The following is a 26,237-nucleotide window of genomic DNA, read 5'->3' as shown; positions in this document are numbered from 1 at the left end:
TTCAAACTGTAAACCAAACAGTGGAACACATTTCTCCACAATGTCCCCAAAAACATCACCGTTTCCTTTCTCTGCGTATTAATTTTCTTTTTCCATAACATTTTTTTTCTTAAAAACACATTAAATTAGTTGAATGACTAGAGAAAATATATATGACTCAAGTGCAACTACCTTTGTTTACATTTATTTTTTGTAACATCTATTCTACCTGTTTTACAAGTGCAATTACCTCTGTTTACATTACATCTATTTTTATATTTTATACTTCTAGGGTAACACTTCTGTTTATAGTTTTTTATTACATCTACTCTACCTGTTTTATTTGCTTTATAACTGTGTGTGTGTGTGTGTGTGTGTGTGTGTGTGTTTATACCTGTTATATGTTTTGTCTGCGTCGTTTAGTCTTGTCAAGTATTTGTTTTAAAGCACTGACCAGAATTTGCAACTGTGAATCTCGTTGTATTTAATACAATGACAATAAAGGTTTCTATTATATTCTAAAACACCCACATTCATCGGAGGAGTACGTTCACATTTAAACACATTTATGTTTCTGCCTATCACCATGCGTATAAGAAAAAGTTCAGACAAGTGCAAAGTGAAATGCAGGCAAAGAGCGACACCTAGTTTGCGCCTGAAGTTCACTGGAGCTTCAGTCCATCTAGTGTGTTGTACTATTGCGCCACCTGGCGGTGAACGTGTTAAACTGCACCACCAGGATCATGTTTTAAAAAATTGTTTAAAGAGCTGGCATTCTGCTGGCACACAGACTTAATAAAGTGATTTACATGGTGCCTGGCAGAACATGTGTTTAGTCTTGTAATACAGCAGAAGCCTTTTTAGAAAAGCCCTCTATTAGCATCATGAATAAAATGCTTCTACTCGCTGGAATGCTGCTGGAAAGAAATGATCATGAATACAAACAAAATATGCAGTAGTAAATTAAATTTAAAAAAATTGGACATAGTGGGTTCTTTGTTTTAACATTATGAGTAAAAATCTGGTTTATTTGAGTCTTTTCATGGAACCATTTAATTGTTCTTTGGGTAAAGCTGCTTTTTTTTCCCGATAAATACTCTTTTGATTTATCTTAAAGGTCCAATATTCTAAAAAGTACGATTTTCAGGTCTTTTATATTATAAAGCGGCTTTAAGTGCTATATAAATACTGTGAAAGTATCAAAGCGCTCAATATGCAGAGAAATGCATACAGCCCGTATTCAGAATTTGTGCATTTGAAACAAGCCGTTAGGATTTCTGTCCATTTGTGATGTCACAATTATACAATAGTTAGACCCACTACACGGTTTTAAACGTAAACATTCTAAATGTGTCCCAGTTTATTCCTGGTTGCAGTGGATGTAAATGACACCAGCTGACAGGAAGTAAACATGGACCCAAACTGTTGCCTACCAACGCACTTCTTTTGTAATTCTGCTGAAATGTACTAAAACGGAGCATTTCAGACAGAGGGTAAATACAGGCATATTCAGGAAGACAGTATGAGGAAAATATATATTTTTTTAACATTACAGCATGTAAACATGTTCTAATAGAAACACAAAATACAAGTATGAACCTGAAAATGAGCACAATATGGGACCTTTAATATTCAAAGAATGTTTCTCTGCAGATCATATATGCTGCATAAAAAAACATCATTCTTCTCATAGCTCTACTAATGTGATTAAACATTTCCAAGCACACACACAGTGCCTTTTCTCTGTCCAGCTGTGGTCCATTGTGCATGGATAAAGCAGATCTTGGCTCTGTGGAGGACCTGCCACTCACACACGGCTCCGAAATAACCCCAAGTAGAGGACTTCCAGCTATGCGTATAGTATAGATGTCCATATAGCACGCTGGGTTAATAATAGGAGCACGGTTGTCAAGCTATTTCAGAAGGAAGGGGGGAGTGTCAGCCTATTCTCATTGGATCCGTTTTATCCTGCGAGTATCTCACGAAGTTGCGAGTGGGAGGAGAATTTTCCAGCAACGGAGGATATCAAAAATAAACCCCCTCATGTCCAAGGGAAGAGCAGAAAGTATAAATACCCCCGATGTGTCCAGACTGCAGCGGTGCTGGGTGAGTGGTACAACAGGACTCACAGGCTTGGTTATAGGGAATTAGAAAACGACAACTCAAAGACAGACTGAAATTAAATACCAGATTGACCAAGACTGGCTCTCTACAACGCTGGAAAAAAACACTTTAAATTTGAAAAGCTCCTTTAAATTTGAGGAGATATTCGATTGGAGAAGAAGACGCGCCACACACCAAAGATATAAAAGGACATACATTGCAATACAATTTTCCATTTGCAGAAGATGATGTGCTCCCCTGTGATCTTTTTACTGCTGTGCGTAATGAACGCGGCGCTTTCCGCTCCATTTGAATCAGAGGATGTTGTACCTGTTCGGATAAATGGAAGAATCAGTGGTCGCTTTTGGAAAAGAAGTGAGGAACAGCCGAGATTTACCCTCAGTGCGTTTGGCAAGGACTTGACTCTAAATCTGATCCCTGATACCAGCTTTATCTCGCCCTCCTTCACCATCCAGCGCATCAGAAGAGCCAGAGATGTTGGAGCTTTACGCACAGCTCCAGGTGCGGATCTCCAGAAACGCATGAACCAGACGGAGGAGAGTGGAGGAGAGTTTATGAGCTGCTTTTACTCTGGGAGTGTAGATCACGACCAGAGCTCGGTTGTGGCTGTCAGTTTGTGCTCAGGCATCTTTGGCTCCTTCATAACGGAGGGGATCGAGTATTTAATTGAGCCCAAACTTGGCGGATTGGAGCCAGACTCTGTGGAGCAGCTGCATGTCATCAAGAGGAGGACATTCACCAACAGTATGCACGGTATTGCCCTCCTGTTTGATCACGCGAAGAAGAAGCACAATGGGGAAAGTTTTACGCATCCCGGTGACGGTGACGGTGACGCACGGAGGGAACCTCGCCGGAGACGCTTTGTTTCCGCGCCTCGGTTCATAGAGACCCTGGTGGTAGCAGACTCAACCATGACACACTTCTATGGAGATGAAATAAAGGTCAGACACATTCTTTCCTGCACACATTGTTGATATAGGAACCTAAACAACTCTTTTAAGTTTAATTTCGCATATTAGACTGTCCCATAAATAAACAAACGTCGTCATCTTTTCCACTTTATTTCCCCCCATCCATCCTGCTCGCAAGGATTCCCAGTCTAGACATATCCTCCTAAGACCCAGCCCATTGACATGTGTCCTCTGTAGTGGACATTTTTCCCACATGCATATCCTCTCTTTTGATACTCTCTATCAACCCCTGGTGTCTTGTAAAGAGGACATCCTAGGCTTTCCAGTGATATGTCATTTGAATGTATTCTTGGTTTAATATCACTCTACAGCCATAATGTGTTCATTTTTTTAGTCTTTTCACACTGAAATAGTCCTGTAGTCCACTTTACAGTCGATAATAAAAATAAAGTTTAACAAGCCTAAATTGTTAAGATTTTCTTTTAACCCTAAATAGGAAGGAAATCACAAAAAAAGTAATTGGAAGACACTTTTTTTTAACTTGGTTCCCAGGAGGATATAGTGGCAGGAGCTTGTTTTTTCTGTGTTGCTTCATAAAACACGTTCTGGCACTGAGGGGACTTTGGGAGGAAATCGATGGGCTCCCTGTTTTCCACAGGCTGAGTAAGAGGTCAGGCAACAGAAATGCAAGCAATGCTGAACCACATTCCTTAAGGACTTGGTCACGATTTGGCAGCAGAGCCTCAGCATCATCCAGGGAAGATTCACAAGGCTTACAATATCTACATGTAGTGTAGTCTGTCTTTACTCTGTATTATAAACTGAATTAAAGGGCCCTTTCCTGCTGTAGATCAGAACATCCACTATTTAAATTGAACAAAATTTGATGGAATATATGAAAAAAAAATCCTAAAATTATGCTCCATACCTAATATCAGTCCTGTTTCAATCCACTGCTTAACTAAATATTTAATTTAATACAAGTAGTGGACAATCCATGATCCTGCCACAATCTGGAGCAGCTGAATTCTAGTCTGTTTGTACTTAACAAGCAGCTCAGCTACCAGACCATCTGCCTCATCCCACAGTAAAGGGAGTATATAAGGGCTACTAGGCACCAGGGTCAAGTGAACAAAGGTTAGATGGGGAAATTGGGTTTATATTGGCTTTTCAGTACAAATCAGATTATTTCCAATGTCATTACCCTGGTTTTATGAGCAGTTTTAGTGATTTGGAGGTCCTAGGCAAAAATCAACATGTGGCTCATGTAGCACATGTGGAAAAAACTTTTTATATGGGAATATCATCCCACCCTAGAAAAAGTGAGTGCATCAAGGCTGGAATGGAAGACTCTGTGATACACATCATGGTACATTCATTGTGATTTACCAGCTCTCCACTAAAACACAGCCCAATGACAGCACTGTGGAAAACCTGCCCATCCCTATACCTCCCATGACACAATCATAGGAAAGGGAACAGAAAGTATTTGGAGGAAGCTCTTTACAGTTAAAGTTGGAGTAGGCAGCTTGGAGCAAATATGATTTACAAAAGTTATCTTACTAAACGGTCACTGTATCCTGACAGTAGTGCATGAGACAGGTAATCTGAAAAAAATCATGTTCCTCTGTGTCCTCCGGTGCTCCTAATGGCATCTGCAAAATTCCACAGACCGGAGGAAAACAACCAATCACAGCTGATCTGGAGCCTTGCCATCTCTAAGCAGCTGTCAATCACTCACAAACTCCAAATGGTTAAACTGGGCAGTGCTGATCAAATATGAATCAATATTATGTTAATGGAAAGCCTATTTCTCGCATAACATATTTTCAGAATCAAATTTTACGGTACTATTTAGCTGTAAAATGTTAAAGTTTGTGACCAGTTGAGGAAATACCAAGCACCGCCCACCAGCTGGAGCAAACTTTCTCCTTTTACAGCTAAACAGTACACTACCAGATGTTTCTCAAAACATTTGAGGTGACAAATAGGCATAACAGTAACAGAATATTGATTCATATTTGATCAGCGCTGCCTAGTTTGACTGTTTGATCGGAGTTTGCGAGCGATTGACAGCTGCCTCTGTTGAATGAACAGCCACTCTTTTATCCATCCTTCACTGTGTCTTTGTGCTGTTCGAGCAAAGAAGTTTGATTTTGTGGAAGTTTTTAAATGTCGTGTCCCGTCTCTTCCCCTCCACAGCACTACATTCTGACCCTGATATCAATGGCTGCCCAGCTTTACAAGCACCCCAGCATTAAGAACTCAGTAAACATAGTGGTGGTGAAGATGTTGGTGGTGGAGGACGAGGAGGTCGGCCCGGAGCTCTCCAGCAACGGAGGCGTGGCTCTGAGGAACTTCTGCTCCTGGCAGCAGCTCTTCAACCCACCAAGCCAGAGGCATCCAGAGCATTACGACACCGCCATGCTCTTCACCAGAGAGGTGAGGGCCAAGTACATAACTGTTTTAAACATTATATGTATATGACATATACACTAAGGAAGACAGTGAGATGCGGTTGAAATCTCCAGAAAAAGCTAATAAATGGACCTTGAGTTAAAAGAAATCTGATTGAATTTGCTGAATGTTTATTTAAAATAGCAGTGGCCCCAGAATGAATCCTTGGGGAACACCAAATTCCATCTTTAAAGGACCAGTGCGTAACAATTAGGGGATCTATTGGCAGAAATGGAATATAATATTAATAAGTATATTTTCTTTAGTGTATAATCACCTGATAATAAGAATCGTTGTGTTTGCGTTACCTTAGAACAAGCCGTTTATATCTACATAGGGAGCAGGTCCTCTCTTCACGGAGTCTGCCATGTTGCTCCGCCATGTTTCTACAGTAACCCAGAACGGACAAACCAGACTATGCTCATTTTCACTTCCCACTTACACACACACACTAAGCATTGGCTCTTCTCCAGATGGCTCTAGAGAGGGCCATTCACGTTTTCTTGTCGGCCACACAGTAGCACAGCGCAACAGCAGCAACGTGTAAAACCTGGACAAGCCAGCCACCGCTTGCAATTTGATGTGCTACTATTCGTGCTGTTACGGTATCGGTACTAGGAGCAGCCAAAAACCACAAAGAAAGACTCTCATTAGAGCAATTACACATATATTAAATAAGTCTTGTTGAATATGTAACGTCACCAAAGAATATGATAAAAAAACGTTTCCATAATATGTTTGCTGAGAAGTAAAATCTTCCTGACTATGACCTATGACCATGTCAAATTGAAGTCATTTTACTGTGAATTTTTTGAGAAAATTAAGGGGAAAGATACATCAAAATTCAATTCAATTCAATTCAGTACATTTTTTTTATATACAGTAGCATCAAGTCACAACAGAAGTTATCTCAAGACACTTTTCATAAAGAGCAGGACTAGACTGTACAACAGATCCTCCATGAGCATGCATTCTTATTCTCAACAGTGGCAAGAAAAAACTCCCCTTTAACGGGTAGAAACTAAATTATAACACATTGACAGTTTACTCATATTGAAATGTCTGTGTTTGTGTGTGCGTGTGTGTGTGTGTGTGTGTGTGTGTGTGTAGGGGGGTGCTTCTGGCCTGCAACGTTACTGTTTGGGTTCAGTCTCACTGCTCTCATCAACTTTATTTCCAGCCGTAGCCGGAAGCCGTTTTCAGCAAAAAAAACAAAACAACTCTAATAAACTGTACTCTACCTGCTCAACACCAAACAACAGGGAGACGTTAGCCAGTTAGCTACTAGCTGGTGAACACAGTGGAGCAGCTAATGAGCCACATATTTCCCTTGAGAGTTTGAGGAGACTAAAACAAAACAATAACCACATATGATTAATGGAGTTTTAAAACTATTCAATATAGAGTGCTTCAGGGAACCAGGAAGTTATCATCACACTGGGTTCCCTCGACAAAAAGCCAATGGGATTTGTCCTTTGAGTTTTGGATTTTTGCAGAAAACAAGCTCTGTGGCAAACACGTTTATGATACTGGGATATTTATTGATGTATTTTTAAAGATCAGAACGTAAAATGTCTTCAGCTTGTGCTAACCACAGACCTTATATCAGGCAACTAAAAACCCATTCAAAAAACCCATTGACTTCCAGATGAGGGAAATGCTAACTGATTTCCAAGCTTTAGGACTCATTCATGACATGTAGTACAAAATATATCTGGTATCAGGCTCCATGACTCAGTGGTTTCAAAACACAGATTTTCATCACAGCATGGTTTGGACTGTTGCAACTCAAACAATGTTGTGAATGCTTTACAGTGTATTATTAGAATGGATAGTCCACACACACCCCTGAAAGTCTGGTATATATGTTGTTCTCCATTCAGAAGGCAATAACCCAGCAAGGATGAGTCACAAATTAAACCCCTGGTGGAATTCAACTTCCAGGCCAGCTGCGGTACACAATGTGGTTTCTGAGCACCAGACTCAACCACAGGAGAATTACTTGAAACCAAAGTGTCTTACAGTAACACAGGTGCATGTTATGGCCAGTTGTGTTTATAGTGAGGTCACAGCTGAAAAAGAGCCCCTTGCTTTGGGACAGCTATGGTCATATCTTGCTCTTTAAAGGGGACGTATCACGCTCATTTTCCGGTTCATACTTGTATTTTGGGTTTCTACTAGAACATGTTTACATGCTTTAATGTTCAAAATACACATTATTTTTCTCATACTGTCTGGCTGAATATACTTGTATTCACCCTTTGTCTGAAACACTCCGTTTTAGCGCCTGAAAACCCCAATCTGCTCTATTTGGCTTGCGAGAAAAATACAGTATGGTGTATGGTGCACCTTTGCAAAGGTAGTTAGTTAGTGGAGATACTCAGAGGTGGTATATTCAACACAGTCTCACTGCAGTTCGTGACATAGTCACAAAATGTAATCTAATTGAATCGTGTGCATAGACACAAATTTCCCTTTTCTTCCTGATGCACAGCACGACTTTCAACAATGTATTTTTTGTGCGTTTTTTTCTCTACGAATGTCCAGCAACACGTGACGCAGGTGTCAATTTCCGCTCCAATCTTTTCAAAATAAAACTACTTAGTTAGGTTTAGTATTAGATCGACCTGGTCAGACTTAGGCAACAAAACTACTTAGTTAGGTTTAGGAAAAGATGGCGGTTTGAGTTAAAATAACTCCGGATGTGCCGTAACTTAAGTACAGAAGTTACGTGACAAATACATCAACTTTGACTTGTGGTTTCACATGGGACAGGAACACCGGTCTCCTGGGCGAAAGTCTTTTGACCCATCAATCCACCCAACCTCCTCCCCACGTTATACATCTCAGTTCACAATTACGTGAATTAATCAATTACGAATTGATTTCGTGCTGACCATCACGAAAATGTTTTTTAATTCATGTCCATGTACATGAATCAATACATTAAATTCCGTGACTATTTCACAAACTGCTGTGCGACTGCATGGGCTGTATGTGCACAAGCACTGAAAAAGTGAGTTTTTCATCATATGTCCCCTTTAAGCAACTCAGGAGCATTTGTGAGATTAGAGGGGGGAATAAATGAAACAAGGTGATGTAAAGGAAAGCCTTTCTAGTTCTAGCTCTTTGGGTAAATTAAGGACGCTGAAAAGGGATCGTCGAGATGGAAGAGTTGTAATCTTTTCCAAGCAGAAGGAATGTCAACAGAGAGCAAACAAACTGGGCTTTATGGATGCTCCGACAGGAAATACGCTCACAAGTCCTTAGGGTTTGAGTTGTGATTGGCTGGTTCTGCTGTATTTGGCTGCCTTCTTCCATCTGGTATGTGCATGTTGACAAGGTGTTAGCAGACAATACATTACGCAAGTGACTTCTCTATTATTACATGTCTATAGCTATAAGTGCCCAGGCTGCAGCTTGATTTGATGACAGACTTGGCATTTATCTGCCTACTGAATGACGTTAGCATGTAAATCTGACCCTGGATCTGGGAGATGATGAATACAACATATGGGCTTTTGCAGTCTTGCGCTGGAGCGGCTTTCGGTCAGTGGAAACCATCATTCACGCAAACCCAGTTTGTGTTTGTTTTTCCATTTCAGCGGAGATATGCTTTGAAATGTCGAGGACGGAAGGCTCCTTGTGGAAGAGCTAACTTTAGTGGAGCCACAAATCAGCCCTGACATGATTGAGACACTTTAAATGGTCAGCTTGAGTGTGCGGCTGGATCTGGGTTGAAGATGTGTGCCATGTATCCCGCAGTCTACTACTGGCTGTTGTGAAAGTGAAAACTTGCACTCCGTTGCATGTAGTGGAAACATTTTTTTCTCATGCATTCTTGTGGTCTTGTGCAGTATGTGCGTGTTTGTTCGTCTGTCCGCTAAATGCTATACTGTGGCCTGTGCTTTGACCCACACATCTTACTTTGTGTCTGCATACATGAGTGACAGATGCTATTGTGGAACAAGGTGTACAAACGCACGCTGAGCTGCGTTCAAGCAGCAGCTCCAAGCCCAGATGTGTTTCGAATCACAGAGGGTTCTGCTGCCTTATGGTTTTTTTTTGGGGGGCTGAGGCGAGGCAAGGTCATGGACGCGTCCGTCTCCGTCCTACACAGCCAGGCGTCTTCTCGAGCAGGGAAAGATTTCTGATACACCACACTTTTCATTTTCCCAGATCACAACTCGGGACAGCTGCATGCCGAGGATATTTACTTGCTTTGTTTTTATGACGAAAACACTGAGCAATATGTTTTTAATTTGTTTCTTAAAAAGTGGCAGAAAAACAACTGGACACAAATAGAGAGCGAAGGTTCGCCAAACAGGATTAACTGACACTTCGAGCTGCCCATACACTTAATATATTTAATATTTGACAGAATAATGTCTTTAACTCTTTAATGGTCCATTCGCCAGCTGTTTCTAAGCAAAGGGTCACTAGCTTTCAAGGGAAAACAGCCTAATCTAGGGTGAGAACAATATATCGAGCCGATATTGTTCAATACTACACCGATTGTCCATGACAAGACCTTAATGGGAACACCACCAAAATTAAGAATTCCAATATGTTATTTCCATGGCCTAGGAAAGTTGAATCAATGTTTGTGAACACAGGCTCCTCTCTCTCAAAGCCAGAAACCGGAGAAGTAAGTCTCAAACTTGTGATGTCATTGGGTATAAAGTCTGGAGCTTGGACTGATTTTGTTTACCCACAGAATGATTGTTTTTGTTTTTATACCCAAATGAGATTTATTATAATCTAATGTTTTCTGTTGTGAAATATACTCAGAACATTCCCCTGGGTGCTCTCAGTGTCATCTATCGTTCCCAATTCATTTTCTATGGAGCAGCTCCAGACTTTATACCCTATGGCATCATAAGTTTGAGTTTTAGCACTCTAATGTATGGATTTGCGGGATTTTTGGACTGTCTCTGACCATATGAATAACATGTATGAATTTTGAAAATGGCCGTAGTTCCCCTTTAACCTGTAATGATTTGAATGAAATAATTAAATTGGACCCAATTCAAGTATGCATCTTGGATTCAGTGGAGAGTTTATTATTATTATTATTGCAAGACAAAACACTAACAGAACAACAAGAGGAAGACAAGAACAGTGAAAACAGGCCAGTAAACAAAATCTCGTCAGGGCATACATGTAAGAGAACAAGGTTATGTTAGTTGTCGTGCAATCAGTGGATAGCCTCTGGAGGTAAGGGGCTATGTTTGCCGGTGTAGCCAGCAGATGTCCGGGACAAGACTTCCTTTTCCACCATGCGTTGCTCAATGTTTACAGTCCGATTAGTAACTTGAGATGGAGGATTGGAGTTGGAGTTGAGAGATGACGTGTACGACAGGATTGTTTCACAAGTAGACAGTTTGGTCCATCTACATTCTACGTACATTTTGGGTAGTGACCGAAAGAATGAGATAGGGTGAGGAGCTCAGACATCTGGAGGGAGCTCGGAGTAGAGCTGCTGCTCCTTCGCGTGGAAAGGGGTTAGCTGAGGTGGTTCGGGCATCTGATCAGGATGCCTCCTGGACGCCTCCCTTTAGAGGTTTTCCGGGTACCTCCAACTGGTAAGAGGCCCTGGGGTAGACCCAGAACACACTGGAGAGATTATTTATCTTGTCTGGCTTGGGAACGCCTCAGGGTCCCTGAGGAAGAGCTGGAAAACGTTGCTGGGGAGAGGGAATTCCCTGATTAGCCAGCTACCCCCGGATGGATGGATGGATGGATGGATGGATGGATGGATGGATGGATGGACGGACGGACGGACGGACGGACGGATGGATGTATGGATGTCCAAGGCTACACTCAATGCGCTTGCCGTACATGATATATAGCAATAGCCCTGGTAGCCTGGCTAGAAAAAAAAATGTTCACAGTACCTGCAGGTGAAAAGTGGCACATCATAATTCGCAGTGATATACCAAAATTGGCATATACCAGTAAAAAGTAAGTTTTATGTGACATTGTGTCACTCTGTATTCGAGGCTTCTTAACCTTAGTAAGATGTAATACATAATACAGTTTGGGTAAACACACCTGCTCAAAATTTCAGGAATTTTCTGGCCTGAAAATGGTCACAATTCTGATTTCGAACATATACTTTTGTATACGTTAATACAAAAGATCTCAGTGTTGGTATCAGCTTTTCAAATCTCACATCATCATCATCATGGCTTTGGTGTTCCAGTTTCAGCGTGTTTGTTTGTGTTGCAGGACATCTGCGGACAGAAGAGCTGTGACACATTGGGTGTGGCCGATGTCGGGACGATGTGCGACCCCAAGAGAAGCTGCTCAGTCATCGAGGATAACGGCCTGCAAGCTGCCTTCACAGCTGCACACGAGCTCGGTAAGCTCACATTTATTGCCACATGGGTGGGCTGGTTGGGTGTTCTGAAACGTGTAGCTTTAAAGTCATTCTCAATCATTCATAACCACTTTTCTGTACATCTGTGAACCTATGTTTCCTCCCCCCCCCACTGCAGGTCATGTGCTGAGTATGCCTCATGACGACTCCAAGACCTGTGAGAGGCTGTTTGGAGATCTGGGTGGACATCACCTGATGGCTCCTCTGTTTGTCAGCCTCAACATGACGGCGCCTTGGTCTCCCTGCAGCGCCCTCTACATCACAGAGTTCTTTGACAATGGACACGGTAGGACATATTTGAGGTTGTCGACCCAGCATGTTAAAGATTACACACCGAGTAAATCATAAACTAAGCAGCTCCGGAGAGACCTTCTGCCAACATGGACGTCTGCCACGACACCGTAGCTCTGTTATTAGGGCTGATTCAGAGATGAATAAAACATACTGTTATTCCTCTCGCGCTCTAACTATGGCTTTCCTGCTTAAACATGTCGCTCCCCTCAAATTATGGGTTGTAGGGATAGTTTATCTTGCCTGCAATTTCCACATCTCTTTCCACATCCTCTCCTCCTCACTCTTCTTTCTCTTTGTCTCGCCTCCCTCTCCCCCACCTCTGCATCTTGTATTGTTTGTATCCTTCCTAGACCTATCAGTGAACCTTCTTTTCCACTGAGTCATACAATGGACCCCTTCCTGTTCTTCACCTCCTCAGCCAAAAGCAACAGCTGGTGTCAGCAAAATATGTTCTTTATCAGTTTGAAAAAAAAAGAAACACTTGTGTGGTTGAGAATGTTCATTCCGAACTGCGGACATCATTGACGACTCCAGACAAGAAGCTTATTGAATGTAATAAAGAATTATTAGACAACGATCATTAATTCTGATTTGGAGTAGTTGTCAAATGTCCAGAGTCAGATCACTAGGTTCCCTATAAAAGTGCTCCTCATCACTTCAATTTAAATTATTCATTTTTATAGTCAAGACACAACTTGCCCGGAATATTTTTCCACCGTTGTCATGCCACACACAAAGAGCAACACATATTGCAATTGCCACAGTGCCGCAAAGTTCATAATCTCCATAAACCACAATATAATCACACTCATACAGCTTTGCTTTGTATTGTAACCACAGGGGATTGCCTGCTGGATGTCCCAGAGAGCACCATGCCGTTACCAAGAGAGCTGCCAGGCACCAAGTACAGCCTGGACCAGCAGTGCCAGCAGATGTTTGGAGAGGAGTTTGTCCAATGCCCCAACTCTTCAGACAGTGATGTTTGTAGCCAGCTGTGGTGTCAGGAGGACGGGACGCAGCAGTGCTCCACCAAAAACGGCAGCTTGCCCTGGGCTGACGGAACCCCCTGTAGCCTCAACGGGACCTGCTTCCACGGAGTGTGCATGTCCACTCAGGAGGTGATGCAGCCAATGGTGAGACTGCTTCTTTATTCTGAAATATTGAATTTATTAACAATAAAACCAACCCCTTGCTCAATGCAATACACTCTTCTGCTGCAGCTTTAGTTGGTCTACTATAACTAGTAGCTTATGGTGACTAATGATAGCAAACTTAGCTGTGTAACCACCTACTGAGTCAGTTAGCTGACTTTGTAGTATCTCTTCTCTTCATGTGCTGTTACGCTACGTTTTAGCATTTAGCATTGTCCTGTAATTGTCTTGACAGTGGCCGCCATTAACTAAAAGTTACATAGACTTGCTTTCGTACTGCACTATTCAATATGTTATATTAACCGTGCGTTGAATGTATATGTGTGTTCACTTGTAGTGAAACAAAGAGAGTTTTGCAGTTCACCAAAGAACTTCTGAGTGTTTTCTAGCGTCTTTCAGCTCATTGTTTTGGTTTTATGGTCCGCAATTTACTAACTTCTTTAACGTATTAATGCAATTTGGGATTTTAAGGTTGTAGCAAGCTCAATTTAAAGCTAGAGTGAAGATACTGGCATCATATGAAACTAGATCCCTAAGGAATCCATTGGTACCCACCATACTAGCTAGCTAGCGAAGGAGGCTAAATAACGCTCCAAACTTACGCTATAATTTGGCTAGGAAAAACTGGCAAGGCTATTTTCGAAATGGTCCCTTGATCTCTGACCTCAAGATATGTGAATGAAAATGGGTTCTATGGGTACCCACGAGTCTCCCCTTTACAGACATGCCCACTTTATGATAATCACATGCAGTTTGGGGCAAGTCATAGTCAAGTCAGCACACTGACACACTGACAGCTGTTGTTACCTGTTGGGCTGCAGTTTGCCATGTTATGATATGAGCATATTTTGATGCTAAATGCAGTACCTGTGAGGGTTTCTGGACAATGTTTGTCATTATTTTGTGTTGTTAATTGATTTCCAATATTAAATATATACATACATTTGCATGAAGCAGCATATTTGCCCACTCCCATGTTGATAAGAATATTCAGTACTTGAAAAATCTCCCTTTAAGGTACATTTTGTACAGATAAAAATTGTGCGATTAATTCGCGATCCATCACGATTAACTATGGACAATCATGCGATTAATCACAATTAAATATTTTAATCAATTGACAGCACTAATTTAGACATGAGGAGTAAGAATATCAGGGTAAGCCAATCAGACCCTAGGATTAGGAGTTAGGGTTACACAAGACAATATTAAAGCTGCATTGGGCATTTCACACTTTCTTTGAATGGTTACCAGAAGTACTGACCTCATCAACCGTCAAAGGATGTAATATGACAGTAACTGTGCACTCTTTCGTAATTTACTCCCCGTTGCATGTTTCATGCTACTAAGAACTGTCAGTAAGTTTCAATTAGTCACTTCCTTTGAAGTGTAGAAATGAAACTGGTATGTCAGCAACTTTGAGACAACTTCTCATAGCAGATTTACAAGAAAATATGACTAATGTCTGTCTGAGAGTTTTACGGTTTGTTCTGCAACAAAAATACTGTAAATCATCATAAATTAACTTTCCACCTATCAATAATATATGTGCTGATTTGCCTGCTTGGAAAAATTTCTTCTTGATCAAAACTATCATAAGATTTCAAGCGCCAAAGTTCATTCTTGAAACAGTAACTGAAGAAGAGTGCGTGATTCAATCAAAAGCTCCACAGCAGTTCCTACATGAACCTGGAGGTGAGATTGTTTTTGTAAATTGTTGTTTTCAAGGACAGGAATATACTTTAAGTTCAACTTTTTAGCCAACATGGACAAGAAGTCCTTTAAAGGGGAAAATTGGCCCCCTTTATGTGCATGTCCAATCAGATTTGATGGTGGTCGATTGAAGCAATCAATTCCTCAGTGCGTGCTATCGACTGAGAACGCCGAGTTCTTCTCCTCTTCTCCACTTCTCCTGCATGCCAGCAGTGCCTACATGTACCGGGATGCATTATGCGCGAGCTTCTGACGCCCAGTGTCCCCGTCGGCCAACTCTTCTTGCATCTCTCCGCTGCATTTCATTCGGCCGTATACTTTGGCTCGAACAAATACGGCTGAATATCTGAGTCAGCCAAAACACTGTAAAATGTATCCTCGTCCATAACGTCCTCTGCACTCATATTTTGGGATGCCATGTTTGCTGTTGGAAACGTTGCTAGTTTGCAATAAAAGCAAAGAGAACAAGGGCGTTCTGTTTTTGAGCAGCATCTAGAGCACGGCGCCCCCTGGCAACCCAGAGGTGGAGATCAGAAATCCAAGCTGGAACAGCCTGTAGTTTTTCCTTGCATCCAACTTCACGTCGCGCTGGATGCAGGAAGAACAACAGATTTTGCAGCTGTCAACTCTGCTTTTTCGGCCAATATGGTACGCACTGAGGAATGTATTGCTTCAATCAACTACATTTACCATCAACACTGATTTGACACATAAAAGGTGACACATTCTATCTTTAAATGCTCCAAAAGAAATGGAAATTTGAACTTCTAAAATTCTACGACAAGTGAGCAAACACAGTTGAAGATTTAGTGATACGACTGAAAGCTCCAGAACAGCTACCATAAGATGTTTGATTTAGACCATTTTTATCAACAACCCAATGTAACCTTTCCATTGGAAATCTACAGAACCCCTTAAGGGACACGGCAAAAAAAAATTTGAGGACTACTTTTGCTTTCCCTCGCAACACATGTTGCATTACCTTGCAATACTTTTGCATTCCTTAGGCGGCTCGCAGTTCGGCGCAATGGAGACCAATGCAATGGAGCGCACACATCCGTGGGAGAGGTTCATTTTAAGGAGGGAGGAATTTTATTTTGAGATTGGACTAAAATATAAAAATATTTATACATCAGTGGCAAGGTTTTCAAGCAAGTGAGATATTTCTGAAGCTCTGCCGCTACTTCGGCAGCTCCGGAGAGTGACCTCACCTTCAGTTAGTGGCTGTGTAGTGACTTAAATTCAACCAGTGCAAGCCCCAGAACCGGGGGTCTGATCCCATCTACTGTAGCTGTCATGTTTTGCAAAATGCATGCAAAAGCGTGCATTCCCCCCTCAGTTTAATATTTTGCACCCTCAGTTGAAATTTGAATAATGATGTCATATGCAAGGTGGTTGTACTGTGTGCGTCACCCCATGTGCACCTTCTATTTTGGTTCATGCAGCCATGTGCGACGTGGTGCTGATTATTACATACTCAGCCAGTTACATCACTGGTCTCATTGCTCTGAAATAGCTGCACCAATCACAGTTAAACGTATAGCCTAATAACGACAGCTCAGCAAACGGAAAAGCTTTACCTCACGTTGATGGTTCAGAGCGTCACGGCATGAACCCAACACACACATCACCACAAATCTGCACCCAAAGACAGATGGAAGAGGGTCCCGCTTTATCCACAGCGTTTAATTGCAATAATATTTTAAGCATTAATCTCTTGTTTCAGCACGTTTGCAGCAAGTATTTAGTGGCACTAATTTAATGTGCATCCATGAACCATACTACGGCGTTGCGCTGGGAGCAGTTTTAGTGGAAATAGACATACTATATCGCTCAGAAGGAATGGAAGAAGAAAAGTATTGCGAAGGAACGCAAAAGGGAACGCAAAACATATTGCAATGGAATGCAAAATATTGCGAGGTAACGTAAAACATATTGCAAGGGAGCGCAAAATATTGCGAGGTAACGCAGAAGTAGTCCTAAAAAAATGTGCATTCTCGCCGTGTCCCTTAAGGGGCTCCATAGAATCTACTGTTTTAGGAAAAAACGTCCAGGTTAGCTTGCGAAGGAAAGTTGTCAATACAAAACTCTAGAGAGTACATATATATATATATATATATGGCACTTTATTGCAGCTGTGAGCAGTTTTAAGTAGGAATGCATGAATGAAAAGTACAGGCTACTGTATATGGATCACAGCACTGTTGGAATTTGGTGACTTTAAATCCGGTTGCCTCAAGATGCCTGTTTATATTTCCTTAAAGAACATTTATACATCTCAGTGTTTGACTTTAGCTTGCTTGCCTTGATATCTTCTCCTTGTGTTATGATCACACATCTGTTTATGAACCTAGACGTGCTGGCAGTTGGGCTGTTAGCTGGTCCAAACTCATAAAACTTCTGGAATGGACACTCACGCTAGCACACACACTTTCAGTTGTGCCTTACAAAGCTGCAGCATGGCAGGTTCCACTAGTGGTGAGTGACACATGTGGCAGGAATGTGGGTAGAGGCAGACAGCAGGCGCGTGCCGAACTTCAACACAGATTTAGCCTGGAGTCGCAGCACGCCAACACACTGTGCGGCCTCAAACCCAGAAGCCCAGACTGTGGTTTAGGCTACACAGCTGAGATTGCCTTTGGCACTGAGCTCTAACCAACTACTCTGACTGCTCTTTTTCCCCCTCTTTTCTCGCTGTGTTTTACCGCAGGTGGCTGTGGACGGCGGCTGGAGCTTGTGGGGACCGTGGCAGCAGTGCTCCAGAACATGTGGAGGTGGGGTGGAGTTCTCCTACAGGGAGTGCACTGACCCGGTGCCTCAGAACGGAGGGAAGTACTGCGAGGGACAGAGGGTTCAGTACCAGTCCTGCAACACACAGCTCTGTGACAACAGCGACGGTGAGAATTAACACGATGCAGATTTAAAAAAACAGTACAAGCTGCTGATAGTTTTGATATAAAATAATACATTTAATATGATCATAATCATTTAATAACTAAATAAAAATATGCAATGGTGTAACGAGACATCTGACAAGGTGGACAAATACAGAAATATGGAAACCTACAATATTAATAAAATATATAATATCATTCATCAATCATCATCATGCATTCTCACCAAAATATCAATTTACGGCCTTCCTGTGAACAACCAGTGTCATATCGATCAGTTCATTATTTTAAGTATTTTAACACTTATGTTGCATATATTTATTTTTCATCTTTGAATTTTGAGCCTTTATATTTCTTTTTGTCATTCTTATTTTGACTCATCAAGTCATTCTATTGTTGTCTTTATTGCACACTAGCTTTGTTTTGTTTTTGGTCTGTGGAAGCCCATTTCTGCCAGTAAAAGAAAAAAAAAATAACAAAAAAAAACTTAGCTTTGTGATGAAAAAAAAAGATCCTGTAATGACAAACTTCCTAAAAATAATGACTTAGTGTCTCGAAATAATGAGAAACTTTCTCAAAATATGAGAAACTTTCTCAAGATAATGACTTTGTATCTCAAAATAATGGGAAGTGTTCTTAAAATAATGACACGTGAAAGTTTTTCATTATCTTTAAGATACTAACTCATTATTTTGAGATAAATAAGTCATTATTTTGAGAAAGTTTCTCATTATTTTTAGATATTAAGTCATTATTTTGAGAAAGTTTGTCATTAGGGGGACTTCACAATTATTTTCTTTTCATCACATTGGCGGGAATGGGCTTCCATATTATGCTACCCTGCATTTTACTGCACACATTGGAAGAGCATGTAACAAAATAAACCTTCTGAATTGAAATTGATTTGAATATCATGATGAATATATAATCAAACTGCTCATTATTTCTATAAAATCATAGTTGGCACGCTGAGGTAATGTTTGGTGTTTTTGCTTGAAAAATGACCCAAACGATGATGGTTATCCAAATATCCCATATAAAATTAGTCTGTCAATTGACAAATCAATGAATTGACAAATCGTTTCAGCTCTTGTGATAGTCAGTACACTGCAGGAAATCCAGCAAAACATGTGTTCTGAATTTCTGCTAATATAGAAATATTAATATTGATGTATTCAACATATTTTACTGTAAGACTGTTTATACATACATGTACAGTATTTTGGCTAGGCAGCTCCATTTAGTAAATTTACCTAGGAATGATTTGATTTTCAAGGGCTGACCTCAGTGTATTATAGTCTAAGCTTTACTCCATCTTTTACCTTAGGAAAGAGTTTCAGAGAGGAGCAGTGTGAGAAGTACAACAGCCCCAACTACCTGGACTACAACGGGAATATGAAACAGTGGATCCCAAAGTACGCTGGTGTTTCTCCCAGAGACAGATGTAAGCTGTTCTGCAGGGCCAGGGGCAGCAGTGAATTTAAGGTGTTTGAATCAAAGGTACAGTATATGCACTCACAGTCATTTAAAAAACACGATTGTACCGTAAAACACATAATCTTTGAGTATCAGAGTTTTTCGGTGATGCGATGACAAATAATTTTACATCTGGCAGTTTTCTGAGTTAATGTTAGCATGGAAAATGAAAGCCAAATATGTAGCATTTGTAAATGCGTCGCCTCAAGTGGGAAACACTTTTTACTAGGGCTGTCAATCGAATTAAAATATTTAATCGTGATTAATCGCAAATTAATCATAAATTTTTTTCTCTTTTCAAAATGTACCTTAAAGGGAGATTTGTCAAGTAATTAATACTCTTATCAACATGGGAGTGGGCAAATAAGCTCCTTCATGACAAGCCAGTATGACATGGTTGGCACCAATGAATTCATTATTTTTTCTAGTTTCATATGATACCAGTATTTTCACTCTGACTTTAAAACTGAGCCCACTACAACCTAAAAATCACAAGTTGCGTTAATGCGTTGATGAAATTAGTGGCGTTAAAACTAAAATGCGTTAACTTTGACAGTCCTTCTTTTAAATCTAAAATCTTAACTCAATTTCCTCTTCCTATCTTATTTGCGGACCTTTCAGCTGCATGTCACTGTCTCCGGTAAAAGCTAATAAGCGGACCTTCAGTTTAGATTATTTGTCAAAAGTCATTGTCTCTGCATCTTAATATAGAATATGAGCTACATCCCAGACAAGAACCAAGCAATCACTAAACAAAACTACAAGATGCGGGACACTTGTGATAAAAGAACCAACAACACCTGCTTGTTGTGTCCCTGCAGGTGATTGACGGGACGACCTGTGGCCCTGACACCACATCGGTGTGTGTCCAAGGCCAGTGTGTGAAGGCAGGCTGTGACCAGGTGATTGGATCCAACAAGAGAGTGGATAAGTGTGGAGTGTGTGGAGGAAGTGGGATCACCTGTAGAAAGATCACAGGCTCCTACAACAAAGCAACGTAAGTGTTCCAAAAATGTTTACCTGACATAGGCTATGAAAATGATAAAATAATAACAGTTGTATGTAGTTCAGATTTATTGAAATTAGGGCTGTCAAAGTTAACGTGATAATAACACGTTAACACTAATTTCTTTTAACGCCACTAATTTCTTTAACGCATTAAAGCAACTTCTGATTTTTAGGTTGAAGCGGACTCAGTTTTAAAGCTAGAGTGAAGATACTGGTATCATATGAAACTAGAATCCATTGGTACCAACCATGTTATACTAGCTTACTAGCTAAGGAGGCTAAATAACGCTCCAAACTTGCACTAAATTGTGGCAAGGGAAAATGGACTTGGACATTTTCAAAGGGGTCCCTTGACCTCTGACATCAAGATATGTGAATGTAAATGGGTTCTATGGGTACCCACGAGTCTCCCCTTTACAGACATGCCCACTTTATGATAATCACATGCAGTTTTGGGCAAGTCATAGTCAAGTCAGCACACTGACACACTGACAGCTGTTGTTGCCTGTTGGGCTGCAGTTTGCCATGTTATGATTTTGAGCATATTTCTTTATGCTAAATGCAGTACCTGTGAGGGTTTCTGGACAATGTTTGTCATTGTTTTGAGTTGTTCATTGATTTCCAATAATAAATATATACATACATTTGCATTAAACAAGCACGTTTGCCCATCCCCATGTTGATTAGAGTATTAAATACTTGACAAATCTCCCTTTAAGGAACATTTTGAACGGATAAAAAATGTGCGATTAATTTGTGATTAATTGCGATTAACTATGACCAATCATGTGATTAATCGCGATTAAATATTTGAATCAATTGACAGCCCTAATTGAAATGTATTCATGCATTTCTTGCACTATAGATGGAGAGTGAAAAAAGACTATAGAGGCCGGTTTTGCTAATCCTGCTGTGGTGAAAAACGAGAGCACTGCACAAGCGGCTAGCTATCATCACCATCTTAAAGCACACATTAAATCAGCAGTAAAACTAGCCCATGGCATATTTGAGCCTCTTTATAATTTGAACATTCTCTAATCTGATGAGAGATTGTAGCATGGAAAGCCTTGTTTCCTCTTGCTTATTACGATGGGACGGTTTTTGCAGCAATGAGAGCAGTTATTTTGATCGGACAAAAAACATGGAAAAATCAGGCAAAATACTGTAATTCTATTTAATATATGATTTAGAAATGCATGACCAAAGAGGTTCCATTCAGTCAGTGTTATTTCAATTCATAGTGCAGTTTGTGATGCCTTCATCATTTTGACAGTGAGCTCTTCTCTGCTCAAACCGTCAGTGAACCTGAGCGTGTGATGTTGTAATTTACTTTCACTGTTTATTATTAGTGAAGATAAAACCTTTCAACATCTCAATTCCAACACTGTTATTTTACTATATCATGACAACCACTACACATGTCCTTCATATGTTGGCTATTTCCAAGAAACAAAATTCAAGTCCTACACTGCCAACAACCTGTGGCGTATAAGACAAATAGTTCTCTATTGATAGAGAAGTGAAAAAGGGTAGAAACAGCGGACCTATAAAAGAGGGCAAAATATTTGCTTTATTAAGAGTTCGATGAGAGGACCAATACCAATCTCATGTCTGTGCGTTAAGTACGTAGCTGCAGTCGAGAGGCGATTACCCTAGATTAGCATATACAGTTGCTAGCCTGGCACTTTCTTACCTAACATCACTAATTAATAGGGTTGTGTATCGGTAAGAATCTGGCAATATGATACATATCATGATACAGTGGTTACGATTCAATATATTGCGATACTATTAGTTTTGTTTTTTTTTAAATCTAATTTCAGGAAAACTGTCATAGTATAAAGAACACACTGCCATATGCATAAAATCTGAGTAAAAAAAAAAGTTGTTTTTTTTCAATCAGAACTGTGGGATCTGCATTTGCATTTATCACAGTAAGTAAGCTATTAATTAAAAATCTATAGTATTTTTGACAATTGATACAGTATCACAAAACATAATATTGCGTGTAATAGTAACTGTATCACTATTTTCTTTAATAGTTGATTAATTTTTAGTAGTTAATTTGATTAATTTCAAATTAAGTCCACATTTTATCTGTTCAAAATATACCTTAAAGGGAAATTTGTATTTAAAACAGTTATTTAATACTCTTATCAATATGGGAGCTACACAAATATGTTTGCTTTATGCAAATGTATGTTTATATTTATTAGCGGAAATCAATTAACAACACAAAACAATGACAAATATTGTCCAGAAACCCTCACAGGTACTGCATTTAGCATAAAAAATTGCTCAAATCATAACATGGCAAACTGCAGCCCAAGCAGTGAGATATACAGATGTTGGTTTGGCGTATTTTTTTAGCATTTGCGAGAGCTATGGCCCCGGGAAGAAAGTAAATAAGCATATTACCCAAATTGTTGAACTATTTCTTTGAAGTAAGAAAACGAAGTGTGTACATTATCTAAATCTAGTTCTTTGTTTTCTCTACCAGATACGGATACAGTGACATTGTCACAATTCCTGTTGGTGCTACTAACATTGACGTCAAACAGCGGAGCCACAGAGGAATCAAACATGATGGGAACTACCTGGCTATAAAGAGAGAGAGTGGCAGTTACATCCTCAACGGTAACTTCTCTGTATCCACGGTGGAGCAGGACATTCCTGTGCTGGGTGCTGTGCTAAAGTACAGCGGCTCCTCCACCACGCTGGAGAGGATCCAGAGCTTCAGGCAGCTGAAGGAGGCCATCACCATCCAACTCCTCGCCACTGCGGGGGACGCCAACCCTCCCAAGGTCAAATATACCTTTTTCATTCCCAGAGATGTGACCTTCAACAAATCCAAGGAGAGGAAGCCGTCTTTGCATATCATCCATCCGTTCGGCGTGCCTGACTGGGTGCTCGGGGAGTGGTCTGAGTGCTCTAAGAGCTGTGGCTCCGGATGGTCCAGGAGGAACGTTGAATGCAGAGACACCGCGGGCTTCCTCTCCAGCCAGTGCGACAAAGACCTGAAGCCCGTAGACATCAGGCCTTGCGGGGATCTGCCATGCCCCATATGGCAGATGGGACCTTGGTCAGTCTGCTCACGAACTTGTGGCCAGGGGGAGCGGCGCCGCAGCGTCTTCTGCATAGACTACACTGGGAAGACTGTTGAGCCAGAGAAGTGCGATCCGAACAAAATCCCAGAGCCAGTCTCCGCAGAATGTCTCAACCAAGAGTGCTTATGAAGAACATGAGTATAGTGAACTTTCCCTTTTTAGTCTGACTGCACTTACGAACCATGGATGGATTACTGAATGGGCACCCTCGGCACAGACCCAAGGGGCCAGGTGTAGAGACACACAACGACCACAAAGAGACACACAGCAAACACCAAGAGACACAAAACAACCACAAAGAGACACATAAGAACCGTAAACAGACACAAAACAACTGCAAAAAGACACAGTACAACCACAAAGAGACACAATACGACCACAAGAGACACTTAAAAACCACAGACACATAACAACCATAACCAGACACAAAACAACTGCAAAGAGACATTTCACAACCAGAAAGATACACATAACAACCACAAACAAAGACAAAACAACTGCAAAGAGACATATAACAACCACAAAGACACACATAACAACCACAAAGAGTCACAAAACAACTGCAAAGAGACACAAAACAACCACAAAAAAACACAAAACAACTGCAAAGAGACACAAACTATCACAAAGAGACACATAACAACCACAAACAAACACAAAACAACTGCAAAGAGACAAAACCATCACAAAGAGACACATAACCACAAACAAACACAAAACAGCTGCAAAGAGACACAAACCATCACAAAGAGACACATAACAACCACAAACAAACACAAAACAACTGCAAAGAGACAAAACCATCACAAAGAGACACATAACCACAAACAAACACAAAACAGCTGCAAAGAGACACAAACCATCACAAAGAGACACATAACAACCACAAACAAACACAAAACAACTGCAAATAGACACAAAACAAACACAAAGAGACACATAACAACCACAAACAAACAGAAAACCACAAAGAGACACAAAACAACTGCAAAGAGACACATAACAAGAGACACAATGAGAACACCAAGAGACACAAAACGACCACAAAGAGACACAAGGTGAACACCAAGAGACACAAAACAACCACAGAGAGACACAAAATGACCAAAAAGAGACACAAAACTACCACAAAGAAACACTAAATGACCACAAAGAGACACAAAATGACCACAACTTGACACAAAGCAACAAAAATGTCTACAAAAAGATGCAACATGACTACAAACAACATCTCTATGTTGTTCTGGGGTTTTGTTGAGATTCTGAGAGTTCTGGTCCAGTTGTAAAATGTGGTTTGAGTGTGTCATATTGTTTGTAGTCATTTGTGTATCTTTCAGTCTGGAGGTCTTGCTTCTACAGTATGTAGGAGGGGTGGGGGGCCTTTTACATGCCTGTGCCCAGGGGGCCCATTGTCTCATAAACCATCCATGTAACCAACCGGTCGCATCAAGTCACATCAGGGGCATTTGCCTGAATATTGTTTTGTCATCTTTTATTGACATTTGACAACCACTATTGAGATTTGAAACAATATAAATCTACCTCAGGATGTACATGTGATGCTATGTATAGATGCTAGATGAAGGTGCTCTGTGTGTGTTTTCTCCAGAAAGAGAAGTTTTCTAGTCCCACTTTAAACAGAAACTCACTTTCTGGTATACAAGTTTGGTATAATCTGCAGTATGTCTTTCTGAATTAGCTATCATTTAAAGTGGGGCTAGAATAATGACATGAAACCTGCTGTCAAACACCAGCACAGTGTAAATATACCTCCAGTTGTCCTCCACAGAACTCAAACCCCTACAAAGCTTTGATCGAGCCATTTACCTGTTATTGAGGTAGGTACATACGATTGATGCATCGGAGTTGTAATGCTCTCCTGTTTGATTGCTTCTCTTTTCTACACACATACCAAAATGTGTTGGTTTGAATGATTGTGATGATGAAGATGTCACATTTTTATCCTGAATATTTGCATTGTTGAACTGTGGGAAAACCATTCAGTGACACTAATTCTGACCACCCGATTCGACTGTTATCAGGCCATTAAATAGGCGTTATCAGTCACTATAAGTACCATAGATGTGGGTCATTAGGGGCCTACTACACCTACAACGTTGTGAAAGTGAAACTTAAAAGCAACACGTTCTGACACGTTGTAAAACTTAATAAAACATCACATTTTGAACACAAACAAAAAGGCTTCTTTAGGTTTAGGCAACAAAACTACAACTTTTTTTAGGTTTAGGCAAAAAAATAATTACGTTAAGGCAATAAATCTACAACTTCTTCAGGTTTAGGCAAAAAAACAATTAGGTTTAGGCAATAAAACTACAACTTAGGTTTAGGCAACAAAACTGCAAGTTCTTTAGGTTTAGGCAACAAAAAAAAACATTGTGTTTTGGGTTAAAACGACAAACACAAAGACAGCTACACATTGTTTCACACTGGATGCAAACTCAAATCTCCCGGTTAAAAAAACCTGTGTTTTCCCCGACCTCCAGCCCTTGTGGAGTTTCACAGTCTAAACTACAGCACCTGACTTCCTCTTCTGCTCCTGTCATAATTACTACGATCACTAGAGGTCGATGTCGTGTTCATTTATACCTTCTTTTGGTGATCTACCATATGAATAGATGATCAAATCTACTAGTGGGTGTAGTAGGCCCCTATTGACCCACATCTATGGGGCTTATAGCGACTAGACGTATAGAATTTCTAGAAATTGATAGACATTGAGT

The 26,237-nt window shown here is 40.5% G+C and overlaps 1 protein-coding gene across 1 annotated transcript; it reads left to right on the top strand.

The window, feature by feature from the left end:
* The first annotated feature begins 1,786 nt into the window (after positions 1–1,786).
* Positions 1,787–24,042, top strand: LOC119491797 (A disintegrin and metalloproteinase with thrombospondin motifs 8-like). The gene is made up of 9 exons (XM_037776017.1): positions 1,787–3,044; positions 5,217–5,456; positions 11,703–11,835; positions 11,972–12,139; positions 12,988–13,280; positions 17,722–17,908; positions 19,233–19,405; positions 20,203–20,378; positions 22,890–24,042. The coding sequence occupies exons 1-9, from the start codon at positions 2,328–2,330 to the stop codon at positions 23,623–23,625; spliced, it is 2,823 nt and encodes a 940-aa protein (XP_037631945.1). The 5' UTR covers positions 1,787–2,327; the 3' UTR covers positions 23,626–24,042.
* The last annotated feature ends 2,195 nt before the right edge of the window (positions 24,043–26,237 follow it).

Source organism: Sebastes umbrosus, chromosome 7 (assembly GCF_015220745.1).
Source record: "Sebastes umbrosus isolate fSebUmb1 chromosome 7, fSebUmb1.pri, whole genome shotgun sequence".
Classification (NCBI taxonomy): Eukaryota; Metazoa; Chordata; class Actinopteri; order Perciformes; family Sebastidae; genus Sebastes; species Sebastes umbrosus.
This window is presented reverse-complemented; position numbering and strand designations above follow the sequence as displayed.